This window comes from Neolamprologus multifasciatus, chromosome 4 (genome assembly GCF_963576455.1).
Source record: "Neolamprologus multifasciatus chromosome 4, fNeoMul1.2, whole genome shotgun sequence".
Lineage (NCBI taxonomy): Eukaryota > Metazoa > Chordata > Actinopteri > Cichliformes > Cichlidae > Neolamprologus > Neolamprologus multifasciatus.
The window spans coordinates 9,328,218-9,342,960 of record NC_140442.1 but is presented as its reverse complement, the minus strand read 5'-3'; the positions used below and the strand labels follow the sequence as shown (position 1 = coordinate 9,342,960).

The window sequence follows — 14,743 nt, the reverse complement described above, 5'->3', positions numbered from 1 at the left end:
TGTATCAAGGCTTTTTGACTTTGTCAGGAACCTCTATTTCTACAAAATAAAACAAAAAAAAATATTTTCACTAAATTATAAAATGCCCTAGTTGAAATTATGACATTTGTGTTGTTAGGGTCGGTTTCGACCCAGGTATAATATTATGAGTATAAAGCAATAATTAAAGCCAAAACTGAAATCATAAGTGCACTGTCAGCTAAAACATTGACAGCAAGCTCCTCTCCTAATCATATGAGCTTTAGGGGATTCTTATTTTGCGTGTTTTTTGCAGTATACCTGCACAAAAACAAAACAAAATAAAGACGGGACATGTCAAGACATGTGAGGTGAATTCACTCATTTGAGTGGCCATTTGACTTCCAGAGTGCACATTTACAATTTGCAGCATACAAAAATGAGAAGAAGATTCACAGTGAGCCAAGTTCTGCATCATATTTTTGGTGAAAATGAAGGAGAGGACACAGAGCAGCATAGCGATTCAGATGGGCAGGTTTCTAGGAGGAAGACAATGTGGACTATCATCCAGAAGACACAGACACATCTGGTCACTTTCTGGGCAACGATGTCACTTCACACATTTGATATCATTTTGATTCAGGAGTCCTCAGATTTGACAACAGAGAGACCAGACCGAGGTCTGACAAGCTTGCTCCCATCAGGGATGTCTGGGAGAGATGGGTGCAGCTTCTTCCCCTGATGTTCATCCCAGGGCCAGAGGTGACAGTGGATGAACGTCTTGTCCACTTTTCGAGGAAAATGCCCCTACCGGCAATACATACCCAGTAAGCCAGGGAAATACGGCAGAAAAATCTGGGAAGCCTGTGATGCAAAAACCAACTATGGCTAGAATGTACAGATTTTCACAGTCAAAGCTGTGAGTGGCACCCCTGAGAAGAAACAATGAAAATGTGTGGTCCTCGATATGACCACTGGACTGCAGGATCACAATATCAGCTGTAATATTTTATTTTTTACCAGATATGACCTCGGACAAGAACTTCACAAAGGGAACTTCACAAAGATGTAGCTGTATCATTGGGAAGTGATAAAAAGCCCACAATTACCCACGATTATAACCAAAAGAAAGGAGGAGTGGACTTTTTCTTTTTTTTCAGTTTATATTAAAGGTCTACTGCTAAAAAACAACAATTTTTTTTTTGTCTTTTGTTGATGTAAATATCTATGGGTCGAAATTGACCCGTAACACCATAGATGTCATTTTAGTAATTAATCTTAAAATGAAAAAGATCAATAAAACAGATTTATTTAAGAGATGTGTCCTATACCCCTCAGTAATAGTCAGGTAACACAAAAACCTTTTATTTATTAATATGATTCTCTTGAGGTTAATTTTACAATTTTTTTAATCGAAATCGAGGGGTATAGTGACAAAAAAAAGACCCACAGGCCCAGACCAAAAGTATTAAAACCAACATTTTCATGGATAAGGAAGCCTAACAAGATAACCAAGAGATGAGAAACAAATTGGATGATCACTTATTGTTTTTAGTGTATTTTATAACTGATTTAATTCACGGGTCAAAACCGACCCGTTGAGATGATAACAGAAAGCTAACACAAGAGGAGGGTTACCCTATAACAGCACGAATAAGTGCAGGGAGGGCTGAGAAAACCTGGACCGATCTAAGCATCTCTACACCTGGGCCTCCGGCTGCTTCTTTCATCATAGTAATATTTGTTGAATACTGGATTATGAAAAGCCATCTCTGAATGTAGAGGGGATGTGTATCATGAGCGTAACCACTACAATTCATGCTGAAAGGGTCATTTTCTTTCATTGTAAAGTCATGTGTACTACAGCTATCAAATCCACGCAGAGGAATTAAAAGCCTCAGCTATAAAGTAAAACTGAAATACTCATATAGACCAGTCTTTAGCATAGTCACAGGTCTTTAACCTGCCAGGCTGTTTGTACAAAGTCTGTTTGATATCTAAATGCAGCAACGTGAAAATCATCATCCTGTGTCTTGCAGATTCTACTAAAGCCGCTTCCACACCTAAATCAAACCATTTCCTGTACTGACATGTCATCTGAAACAGGGTGTCTTTTGTTGTCTGCTACTCCCGAGAAAGGACAACTGTGGAAAAAAAACAAAACTTTGAATCTCCCAGTGTTGTCCAGAGTTCACGAGTGACAGTTTTGTTACGAGATTTAATGTGTGATTTAAGTTCAAGTGTCCATAAAGCACCAAGTACTACAAATAGGATTAATGTGAGCATTAAGTGTAACATCTTAAGCTTGCAAGACAGTCAAATAAAAACATTACCAAAAAATGGAAAGTTTCTCAGTGGTTATGCATTTTTATTCAGAGTTTTAGGTCCCACCGTGGGTCCCATGGTAGTTAATACCAGGATCAGCTCATAATCCCTGAGGAGCCAGTTATTGGGAATGAACTGGTCAAACCCTCCAGATACTGGAGAATAAAACACCACAGTCATTTAGCACAGTTTAAAGCAGTCCAAAAAAAAAAAAAAAAATACAGGTCATTAAGTGTATGTAAACCACAAAGGGGGAAATTACATTCTAAGCATAGACAATCCCTACTCATTTAAACAAAGGTACAGTACACAATACTGTAATCAAGATGTATAGCGTAACCCAATATGGGTGAGAAATGACACAGAGGGAACACAAGACACCTCCATGAGGAAACGCTGATGTCGCTTTCACCTCGCAGGCCTCAACAGTAACCAGCTGATGTTATGTGTAAATAAGGAACATTCATATTGACAACAACACAGAGGCTCAACAGTCTTTTGTGCAAACTATTATAGACTGTGGCTCAGTTTACCCATCTGGTTCTCCTTTTCTGTGCTACTGATTCAAACTGCTCTTGCTTTTCTTCTTCGAATGGGAATCATCCAAACTAAAAAGACAGTAATTCAGCTCTGTTGTACCTTTCAGAGGTGAGGAGCAAACATCAGCCCATTTGAAACACAGCTGTGCAATATTTAAAAGAAAAGACTTGTCAAAGCAAAGCAAAGCAAAGGTGACTATAACCCCAAAGCAAAATCTCTACCACTCATTACTTTTCCTTGATTGTAACTAATGCAAGGAGTGTTATTAAATACATCAAAAGGAGCAAATGTTGAGATTTTATGGGGTTATTTTTGTTTTTTGTTAGTTTGGCTACAAATCTGAAGTATATCATTAGAGGACGTAAACTAGGTAAGTTTGTGAAATAAAAACAAAACTATGAGGAAGGTAAAAGTGCTTTGTCCTGATACACATCAGATTGGATCGCCAAAGGATGCGTTTGGGAATCTGCCAACTGCCAGCTCAGGTTCTGGGGAATATAACACTGTTAACTTAAAAGCACAACAACATCTTCATATTAGAGCAAATGTCCGGAGTCATCTGATACAAAAGAAATACACAAAAAAAAGCCAATTAAATGAGAAAAAAAGCCCAAAGCCTACAAACAGACTTGAAGGGCTCTGCATTTTAAAAAGCAAAAAAAAAAAGGTGTTAATGTAAAGCTGGCAAAAGGCTCAAATATAAGACAATACATTCTATGAGAATAGCAGATACATTTACAAGCAACATGTACATCACAAAGCTCAACTGATTGCCTGCAAAGCTTAATGATGAAAGCTACTTCCTGCAGAGCTGAAGTCCTCCGACCGTACCCCATAATACGGGATGAGGCTCTGGCTCCAGAGAGGAAGGAAGAGTCCCGAGGCGGGCCGCACAGCAGCCCAGTAAAACTATTAAAAACCATGCACCACTGCAGCAAGAATACAGCAGCCACATGGTCTAATACCAAACACTGGTCTCCACGAGCCTTTCAGATACCGAGGCAAGACGGAGACGAGGATGAGAAAGGAGCGGTCGCCCTAATAGGGAACCTGGGGAGGACACCACGGGGTGTCTGGGTACAGGAGACAGTGCACAGACTTGAACCTGGAAGACAAGAAAAAGACTTAGATCTATGTTGAAAATGTGCTTAAATTAATACGTCTTATAATTAAGTACAACAGCCCCTCACCTTGATGGATCCTCCTCTACTGGAAACGCTCCTTTCAAATTGATGATATTGCTCTTGTTTTCAAACATCCCATAACTTAGAGTGATCTGAAAAAAAAAAAGAGCAAAAACGTGAACACCACATTCACTCGGATTTGTCCTTTTCTCAAGGATGCAGCATGTCCTATAAGCCTCTCACCTGCTTGTGAATCTCAGATCTGGACACCTGTTGCAGGTTTTCCAGGTGGGAGTGGAACAGGTTGCTGCGGGTCAGGGGGACCCCCAGAACCGACTCGATGATGTAGCCGATGGTGCAGTCGTCCGGAAGACGGATCTTCTCGGCTGTGTTCATGAAGTGACCGCCACTGAAAAATAAGAAGTCACCTGGTCAGTGCCAGTGTACTCTGCTCTGCTGTACGAATCCTTTCTACTGACAGTAAGTCACTTTGAAATTGTAACACGCCTCTGAAACACCTAAAGCCTTGCACCTACTGCCTTATAATGGCAGTTCTAGAGTCTCTGGGTGTTGCAAGCTGGTTATAGATCCAAGTAAAGACAAGCCCAAGGTTGGCATTGTGGTGTGGGTGGGGATTTGGGGCACTACTTCTTGCCTTTATTTTTATTGGGCTTTAGCTTAGAAATTTACTATTCCAAATGTAGTAATCCATTGGATCGACTATTGAGGACGTTTGGGGTTTTTTGTAGTTTATGTGTTCACTACAAGGCAAATGCAATGTTAGTGCAGTATAATTATAAATATCTTACCTGGCCCATGGGCTCATCTTCAGCGCCAGACCCCGACTCACACAGAAACCTGCTCCTCCTGTTGCAAACCAGAAATTCACTGGTTTCTATAAAAGGAGAACGAAAAGGTTATTAATGCTACCATCTGGCGAGTCACCATTGAAATATATACTGCAATATCAACAACAATCTTCAGCATACCATCTTATTGTCGCCCAGCCTCTCTGTGGCCTCTATTGGCCGGTCCAGACTGGGTTTGCCGAGGTACATGTCCTGGGTGTGGGGGTACTGGGACAGGTGCTTCACCAGGGCCTGAACATTCACGTAATTGTCATCATCTACGTGACAGAACCACCTGCAAAACAGAACAGTTATTAGATCAAAGACATTCTCCTCTAATGCGCAAGTGAGCGTTTTCTAAAGCGATGCTTACTTTTTCCCCGACTCGATGAACTTGTCATATTCCACCGCCATCTTGCAAGACAGAGCTTGTCGGCTGTGTGCCGCAGAGCAGTTGGTGTTAATTGCATGACTCCCTGTGGCGGTCATGAAAGAAACGGAGTTATGGCTTAAAACATGAGGCATGGCATCATCAAAGAAGCATCTGTGTATTTCAAAGTCATCTTTCACAGAGACAAGAAGCTCAGAGCAAAATTTTTATGGCTTTTAAAATGGGATTCGGTTTCTCATTGATGGTGCCTTTCTCAAACAAGATGCATCTTTGTTGGCAACTTGAAAGCTCCCTCATAAAACTTACCGATTTTCTTCTTCAGCTCATCATCTTCTCCATCTGTGAAGATGTACGTCTGTAAACAAACAAGGGAAATCACAGATAAGGAGACTTGGCCTTCAGAACCACAAAATTATAGCTACTCTGGCTGATCATGTGAAGTGGCCACACGGTCTTATTCAACAGCGTTTTCAAAGTCTCTCTCCGTCACATCCAGCTGGTGTGATTAGCATCAATCAGCGTTGCTTTTATGCAGTGGAAAACGCATTGAGTTAAACAGCCTCCTGCTCTAATAAAGGCCTTTTGTCCTGCATTTTACTCTCACCATGGCAACTATGCAGCCGCCCCGAAGCATCCCAGACAAACAACAAAGGAGGAGGCAGACTGTCCGCCTCCCACACACACACACCCCCGTTCATGTATCACATCCCGTGGCTGAGCCTCGTCGCTCTGCTGGACCTGCTGCCGAGCTTCAAAATGATTAACACTGATAAAAACAGCAGCATGAAAAAAAAATGTCTGTCTCTTTGTCTTCGCATCTGTGTGACTGACAGATTCAAAAACGTTAGAAGAATTAAACCCACCAGACTGCAGGCACTTGTTAAATGTAGCAATTAGTCATAAGAGGAGTAAAGAACAAAGGGCACCTTACAGGAACACACTTAAAAGAAGCGGGAAGAGATTAGACTTCTCTTTATGACAACTCACACAGAGCAGGTGCGAGCTGCTGAATAGTGGTGATGAAAAGGCGGCCGGCCCCAGGCTTTGTAACCGCCAGTAGTCTGTTTACTCTTCACCTCAGGTGAGGCAGCACCTGCCGAACACCACGTTACCCTATCTACGCCACGTGTCTCTACATGCCAGGTCATGCTCCCTTAACCCTCACTAACAGATAGAGCTCTAATGCCTGCACGTTCACCACCATCGCCCTGCTGCTGAGCAACTGCAATCTGCGATGTGCATCTATAAGCAGGCCGCTGACTTTACTTGAATTAAATGAAACATCGGTTGCTCCAGTTTAGTTTTTGTTTTCCCCCCCAACACAAAGCGAGGCTGCTCAAGCAGTTTGTGGAACAAATTCTGAGCAGATGTTGCTCAACGCTGAAGCCATGAGCCTGTATTTGTTTAGGGAACAGTGGTGGTTTCGCTGGTGAAGGGATCAGAGGCTGGCGCTGTTTGCTTTAAAGCTCGTTCAATAGACAGCCTAATCACTGAGGCAGCTGCCAGAGCTGCCTGGGTACTGACAGAAAGAGGAGGAGGGTGGATGGAGGAGCGGTGGTGGGATTCTCACTGCTGATTAGTAAATCAAAAACCGTGTGTGGCCAATCACCCCCTTTTCACCCCCTGTCGTCTCCCCCACACACACAGCCAGAGCCTCTTGAATAGAACAATGCTGTGAGTTTTCATGCTGGGTTAAGTCTCCACTGGGTAAAGCGTTTGCCAGCATTTGCATACAGCTGCAGGAGTTAACTAAAGAGAAATCTCCCAGTGAAGTTTTTTCCTTAGTCATTGTTCCTTCACTGAAAACCTAAAAGAGCTACTTTCATGGAATACTAATTCAAACAAAAAGAATGCACGAGAGAGAAAAGAGATGGTCCTGTGTGGAGCAGAGATAAGAGGCGAGAGGGCAAGAGGTGAGGAGAAGAGCGGCGCTGCGCTCCTGATCACAGGAAGGTCTGGCATGGCCCTGTCTGAGCTGAACGTGGTGCCTGGCTGGCTGCCTCCAGCTCCACAGGAAGGAAGGGCACTGGGCTCCCTTCTTTTCCATCATCCACCTCCACCCCGATTCCTTCCCCTTTTTGTCCCAGCTTTTCAAAGCATTTCAGCACTTTTTGTGCAGACTAATAATTTGGCAGACATCACACAGGATTAGAATTGTTTCATCGGGGATGCAGTAAAAGATAAGTTGATGGCATAAAACGCATGCATTCGTCAATTTCCAAATCAGAAGTTGCAGATTAACAGCAGGATTTCCTCCTTAATGACATCCACCCACTTTCTGACCGCTTGTATTTTATTTCTTTACACTGAAGCCATTTGAATAACTGAACTGCAGCTCCAAGTGGGGTTTTTTTCCCTAAATGCTACAAGATCTCATTGTTGGACGGCTGGCTAATTATCAGACTCTTAAGAGAGGAATGCATGGCACACCACCGTGAAGATGTCGGTGCCAGCTGTCCAGACACTAGAAATAATTTTGCACACTGAAGAAAAAAAAAAAACGCTCATATGTGCCAGATTTCCAAATGAACTCCGGAAAGAGAGAAAGTAAAGAGGATGGTTAGGAATTAAACTTTAAACGTAAAGTCCCAGCTACTGAGTGGTTTTTTTCCCAAAAGCATTTATTAACAATGTGCATAAAGACCGAAACAAGCTGGATTTACAAAAGTGTTATTTATGCTATGTATGCGCTCAAAGATTAAGAAGGCCACAAGCACTATTGTGTCAACAAACCTATCACAGAGATAATCTACCTTCCCTGTTCTCACAGAAACACCACCAGATCACATACTGAGCAGATGTGAGAAGCAAGCAAGCAAGTGTAAAAGCCTGCAGAAACATACTTGCTTATACAGAAATAATACTTTTTGTCTGATACTCTAACATTGATGCAAACTCCACAGATGTCCATCAGCTGAGCGTGAGAATCAAATCTGATCACAGAGGATGGCCATATGTACATGGTGGGAACTCGGAACATCATATGGCTGGCATTAAGGCCTTCCATTGTGCTGTCTCCCCTGACCACCTGGCACCCCTTCTCCAGGAACTCCTTCATGCATTGTGGTGCTCAGTCTGTCCTTTTTGTCCATGCAGCCACCTACCAGCTGCCTGCCTCTCAGCCCTGCTGATAATTCTGTTTTAAATGGGTTAACTAACATCATCCACTGCAGTAATTGCAAACAATTAGCAGAAGCTGTTCCCATGTAAGCAGCTGTTGCAGATCATGGTTTGATCTACTCCATCTAATCATTACTCCTTTTCACACAGTGATTGTGACAGTCTATTATTAATTGAAACCCTGGCATCAAACAGATCCCCTTCAACTTTATTGCTGCTTGGAATAAAAAGAAAACCTTTATGTGACTGTAGCCGAAACAAATTACAACTTCTGCAAAAGCGCATGTGAGGTGTAGGATAAAATCATTTTGACTAGCTACTGTTTCCTCAGCCTTGTCTTTGTGTACCCTCTAAAGGAGCTTGGTTTTCAAGGACACATTTTCATACTCAGCGTGCTCTTTCCCAGCATAAGCAAGCCTATAGATGCACCCTTTTGTCCCAGGCATCCCCTAAACGAAACCCCCGCGTTCCCATCCCTCCACTAAGCTTGACCCAGACTCAGCTCCCACGTTCCCATGGAGAGAGGGGAGACAAGGGGCTGGGAAAGCTTTTCTTCCCCCTTCAGAAAGAAGCTTTGTTAGCCCTGGAAGGGGGACAGCGTTGGAGTCGGTGGCTGTGAAGCATCCATTGCACCGGGGACATTCACAGGGACACCTCAAAAGAGGGGGGATAATAGGGAGAGGGGAGAGAGGGGGGTTGAGAAAAGGGGAGAAGAGGGAGTTCTGAAACTGCTCCCTCCGTTCTCAGGGACATCACTCAGGGGAAAATAAAAAGTGACAGAGCAGAGGGAATTCAGCATGGTGAACAGTGTGGCCGTTTCAGTATGTCATCTGGTGACAAGGGGAACAATAAAGCACCGTGAACAGCGATGAAACATCATCTTCACCTGCATGCGTACACTGGATTATTGTTACAACTATGCAGCGCGGGCTCAGTAACAATGACATAATCTACAAAGTAAGTCACTGAAATCTTTAACTTTCGGATTGTGCACGCGCAGTGTTTTGATAACGAGCTGAAAATGTTCCATGCTACACTTTTCCCATTTACCTGTTGCACGTTTCTGGAGATCCATGTCTCCAGAAGCAGACTTAGCCGGGACTGGTGGAACTTCTTGGTGGTCTTCACCGCGATGAAGATGTCATCCGCGCTGATGTTCTCAGCTGGAGGGGGGTCCGCGAACGAGCGTGCGGGCTTCTCCACCTCCCTCCGTCCCCGGGTCAGTTTGGTGAAGTAAGCCGAGAATCCTTTCTTATCCCGTGCGCTCTCGGGCGGTGCGCTCTCCCCTTCTCCCGGCGTGGCATCTTGGAGCAGAGCGCGCGTACCGATGTCCCGTTCGCTCGTCACCTCGCTCACCTGCACACGGTGATGCTGCACAGCAACCAGGAGCAGCAGCAGCAGGCAGAGACATGCTGTGCAGGCTACTGAGATTGCGGTCTTCTTTCCATTATTTTTCAACATGATTAAACCTAAATACGACTAAAACCTATGAAGCGCCTAAACGAACTCCCAATGCAAAGTCCATATGGTAATTTTTTTCCTCAATGAAACGCAAAAGGACAAACATCAACTCAGTAGCGCTGCATAGCTGTAGAATACAGGAGCGAACGTTCACGAGGAAAATATATAAGCTTCGACACTTGGCCACGCCTCGTGGGAGGTCCGTGAATCCAGCGTTCAGCCTGTGATGCAGCAACGGGGCGTGCGTGCGTGAGTGCAGCTTGTCCTTTCACAGATCATGAAAGTGAACGTTTGACCCAAGTAAAACAAAAATTGCAGCTGGTCACGAAGAAAGGTGTGTTTCAGAGACTGCACCTGGAGAAAAAGTGCATCATCCCCACAATGCTGTGACTCATCGGCTAATAAAAGGATGCTGTTCACCACACTGAAATCACGCTTATTTTTCCCCTCTTTAAATTTCTTTCTTTTTCAAAGTGAAGCGATTTGAATTCGCCCGAGTGTGAGCCGGGTGTTCACCAGACAAACAGCCTCCATTGTTCTCCGTTGACCTTGAGAGGCCACTAAACAGTTGGCCATTCCTGAACACTTGTTATTCAAATTTTGGCTCTGGCAATGGAGTGCTGGGATGCTGACCAAAAGAGATTCATTTAGACCAACATTCAGCTGGTGGAGCCTCAATAACCTGCAGCAACTGTCAGGTTTAGGCAGTCTGGTCAATCACATGGGCAGTGTTGGTCAAGTTACTTGAAAAAAGTAATCAGTAACTGATTACTGATTACTTCCCCAAAAAGGTAATCCCGTTACTTTACTGATTACTTATTTTCAAAAGTAATTAATTACTTTGTTACTTTGTTACTTTTTAAAAACACGATTTACAACCTGAATAGGTGATAAAGCGATAGATCTTTCAGCCCAATTCTACTTTTTCTGCATAATCCATCATACAAAATGTAATCAAATGGAAACGTCTCTTTTTAAAACTTGTTTTATTAGTTTTAATCTTTTAACTTTATGCATCAAGCAAAAATGTAATTATATGCAACATTCTCTGACTGGAAGACATTTGTTTAACATTTAAACCTATTTTCTGCACATTCCAGCACATAAAATATCTTTTTTGTGTGTTTACACTCACTCTTTCAAATAGATGCAAGTAAAACACAGCAGAAAATAAATAAAGTCAAAGACTAGCGGTCCTGTTGCTCTATTTTCACCTGTAAAGCAGGAGTGGGGTAGGCGAGGTTTGTCCTGGTGCAGGTGAGCCGCAGCGGTCAATTGAAGAATCCGCGAGTTTCTCTGTGAGTTTCCCATTACATGGTAGCGCACTTGGTGCTTGCTTGGAAGTTGGAAGTTGGAAGCTGTAAAAAGAAGTTTTCTTCCCACGCACAACAGACACTAATGTTTTTGTCACTTTTTATGGAATCAAACTCAAAATAAGGTCAGTACTTTCACGCTTTAAACGCTGTACGCTCATACTCTCTCCCGCACTCGATATATTATCCATTGTTAATCTGCACACAGCTGTTGTCACGAACGTCGCACTCGCTTACGTCACTGTCATGAGACATTCTCGCAAAAAAATCACTGTTTTAGTAACGCAGCATGCTTACGGGAAAGTAACGGTAATCTAATTACCGTTTTTGCAGTAGTAATCCCTTACTTTACTCGTCACTTGAAAAAAGTTGCGCATGGGTTTATTATTATCACAGTGTTCTCCTAAGATGATCAACAGTATCCAAATTAGGATTAAAAACTGCACAGACCATAATGATTGCAATACCAGCAAACTAACAGTGTCCCAAAGACTAGGCGTATCAGGGGCATCAGGAAAAGATCAACAGTCACACTTGTCCAAGTCTGAAGTCTGTGTTCCTGTTTGACTCTGTATGTCTTTGCAGCAGTTGCAGTTCAAGAAATGAAATCAGTCTTTTTAAAGAACATGCACAAGAACAGCATATTCTCCGCTGCAGGTGTTTCATTCTGTCTAATTCTGAGACACGCAAGACAGAAGTTACTTCTCCGCTCTGTTGCTCCAGACAAGGCTCTTTGTCCACCTTTTAACAGTGAGCACAGAAAGGCGTCTAAAAGAAAGCATGAGAAACCAGACAGAAGGGGCTGTCTCTGTGGCCTTCATTAATCTTCAGTCAAACGCCTCTTTCTGCTGGGTTTGCATGGATTTCTTCCTAGCAAGGAAACTGTGTTTTGGCTCTTTAGAAACAATGTCAGCTGTTAAAATGGCAAGTAAGAACTCTCTCCAGTCTTAGAAGCCTCTGCTCCCTTTCCCGCCTCCCTCTCGGTTCACTTGATTTCAGCCATTTGAAACGCTTTCAGATGCCTTTCCTCTACCTCCTCTTTGACCTCTCCATCTAACATTACTGCTGAATACCAGCGGTATTAAACCTAGTTTCTTCAGACGATGCCACTTCCTCACCACATTGACCACAAACCCACAAATAAACACACAGTGTGCTTGATTTTTTCCTTTGAAGGCATCAGTCTGTCAGGGGATCTGAGCCCAGATGATAAAATTATAGGGTTGCTATATATAGCTCTTCTATTTCCAAAGGAGGCTGCATGTGAAACACATACAGCAGGTAAAGAAACCCAGGATGAAGTGGGACAGCGTGATCACCCAAGCCCACAAAAAAATCCACAAAAACCTGAAAACACACTCGGCTATAAAACAGCATGGAAGACATTAGCTCAAGGCAAGATTTTCTTTCCATTTGTTTAACATTCCCGAGGATGGCTCCATGAATGCTGCTGCTTTTTGAAGCCTTTGTTTATTAGTGAATATTTCAGTTCCAGTCTTCCATGGTATATGCCATGTTGCTTCAGTACCGAGTCTGTCACTTTCACACAGTGTCAGCAGACCAGGTCAGGAGATTGTTTGAAGTTTTCCTTTTTCATATGCAGTCTACTTTGAATGCAATCTCATTACTGGCAACACTCCATTTAGTTTCAGCAAGAGAGCTGCATGGACAGAGCTTGCAGGAGGGAGCATGGATAAAGCAGAGCTGTGTTTAAACAATAACTCTGGAACATGTTAAGAGACTCAGATTGGAACAGTGCTCAAAATTTTCTCTTCTGACACATGCAGGAGGTAGAACACAGGACAACAATAATAATATGCCAAATTATTGTTACCCTGGCACAACTGGAAATCACTCTATAGGGCTACTTGATATGCAGCTGATTAAAGATCATCCAACAGTGTGAAAAGAACTAATGTCTCCTTTAATGTTCCTTAAAATGGGCTTAATAATCAGATCTCAACATTTAATAAATGTTTCTGTGAGTTTTGCATTTATGAGTAACACATAAATCCTATTAGGATTTATAAGTAGACAAATGTTTGATAGATTGAGTATAAGACTCTGTAATTTTGTTCTAAACTGACTTAAAAATAATTATTTAGCTAATTTACTAAGGTATACATGAGTTATTACAACTGCGTTTCACTTGTCATTCATTTTGGAGGATTTTGTTGCAGTTACTAATATAATTTCTAACTTTATTATAAATGCTAAAAAGGGCAAAATGAAGTATAAACTAGTCAAGTTTGATTACTTTCATTTAACTTGCTGAACTGATCAAATGAATGTAAAGAAGCAAGCATATAACCAGTATGCAGCGCATGTTTCAGATATAGCACACTGTCCAATTTTATAAAAACACTAACCACAACACTAACTGCTCAAAAGTGGGACTGAATCTATAAAAATGTACAAATGGAATAACATCCAAGTGGATCCAAGGAGCCAAGTGGTGGGATCAGTCTTCAGTTCTGTTTATTTTCCCACCGTGGACACACTATCTCTGATGGGATTACAGGTCACACCAGAAGTGAGAGCCAGGGGACCGGCCGTCCGCCTCAGATCTCGGTTTCAGTTTCCCTCCTCATGCTACATTAGCGGAAACTCTCCAAAGACCGCAACTGAGAATGCTTCAGCTGCTTTGAGAGGAGTAAATATGACCCATTTGTCTTGATTTACACACAGAATTCCCAAAAGTCTGAAAGTAGTTCCTTCACGTGAGCACAATAGAAGAACAAAACAGAGTATAATACAAGATAAAGTTCAGATAAAACACGCAAATACTCCCATGGTGCATATTCTTTTCATACTGTATTAGTGTGGAGATATTCAGATAGTTTACTTGATGAAATATTGCATTTTTATGTACATTTTAGATTTGGTTGGTTTCATGAAATATCTATACTGTCCATCCAAACTGTTGCGCTTGTGATACATTTCTCTGTTTTCACAATAGGATGTTTGTCTCTAAATTGTACAAAACCACCTGTTGCCACTGGAAACAAGACACAACAGCGATACTTCACAAAGTTCTCAGTAAACCCAAGAGACCACTAAAAGCTGATGAATTATATAACAGGTGAATTATTTCCATATCACAATGCATACTGTAAGAAGTAAGTTGGTGGATGTATAGCCCAGAAAAGCTCGTGTTTAACAACAACGCAGTGTTATTACATTCTTTTCGATTGCATCAGAGCAACTCATATCCTGTTAATTGTTTGATGCATTCCTTCCTTCTCATTCCATATTGAAAACTGCTGCAAATGGGTTTTGCCTAACCCATCTGTTCAATCGCAAAGTTTTCTATGTTTGCTTGCCATCACGTTGAGTACACTTAACTTTTGATTTTTTGAAGAGGGAATCAGTAGCAATAAAGTTTTTTCTTAGATAAATATAAAGAAAAAAAACCCACAGCAGTCTGAGCCAAGAGAATTTTTTCCTGAAGAGGAGAAAATCATAACTCTGCAGGTCCAATGAAAACAGGAAATTCACTGCTGGTAGCTGATTTTAAAGTTCCACACACACACACCCGTCATATTTGTTCCCTTCACACTCTCCTCTTTGGTACTACAGCTATTTGCATAACTGTTCAGACCTGACAGTCACCCCCTGCTTCTGCCCTACTTCCAGTCTGTCAGCCTAATGCTTCCCAGCACT

The 14,743-nt window shown here is 42.2% G+C and overlaps 1 protein-coding gene across 1 annotated transcript; it reads right to left on the bottom strand.

The window, feature by feature from the left end:
• Nucleotides 1–2,300: 2,300 nt before the first annotated feature.
• Nucleotides 2,301–9,914, bottom strand: lfng (LFNG O-fucosylpeptide 3-beta-N-acetylglucosaminyltransferase). Its single transcript, XM_085156411.1, has 8 exons — nucleotides 9,357–9,914; nucleotides 5,493–5,541; nucleotides 5,169–5,271; nucleotides 4,937–5,090; nucleotides 4,757–4,842; nucleotides 4,191–4,356; nucleotides 4,014–4,099; nucleotides 2,301–3,928 (listed from the first exon to the last, which is right to left on the bottom strand). Exons 1-8 carry the CDS (start codon nucleotides 9,765–9,767, stop codon nucleotides 3,862–3,864), a joined length of 1,122 nt encoding a protein of 373 aa, XP_085012537.1. The 5' UTR covers nucleotides 9,768–9,914; the 3' UTR covers nucleotides 2,301–3,861.
• Between the last annotated feature and the right edge of the window lie 4,829 nt (nucleotides 9,915–14,743).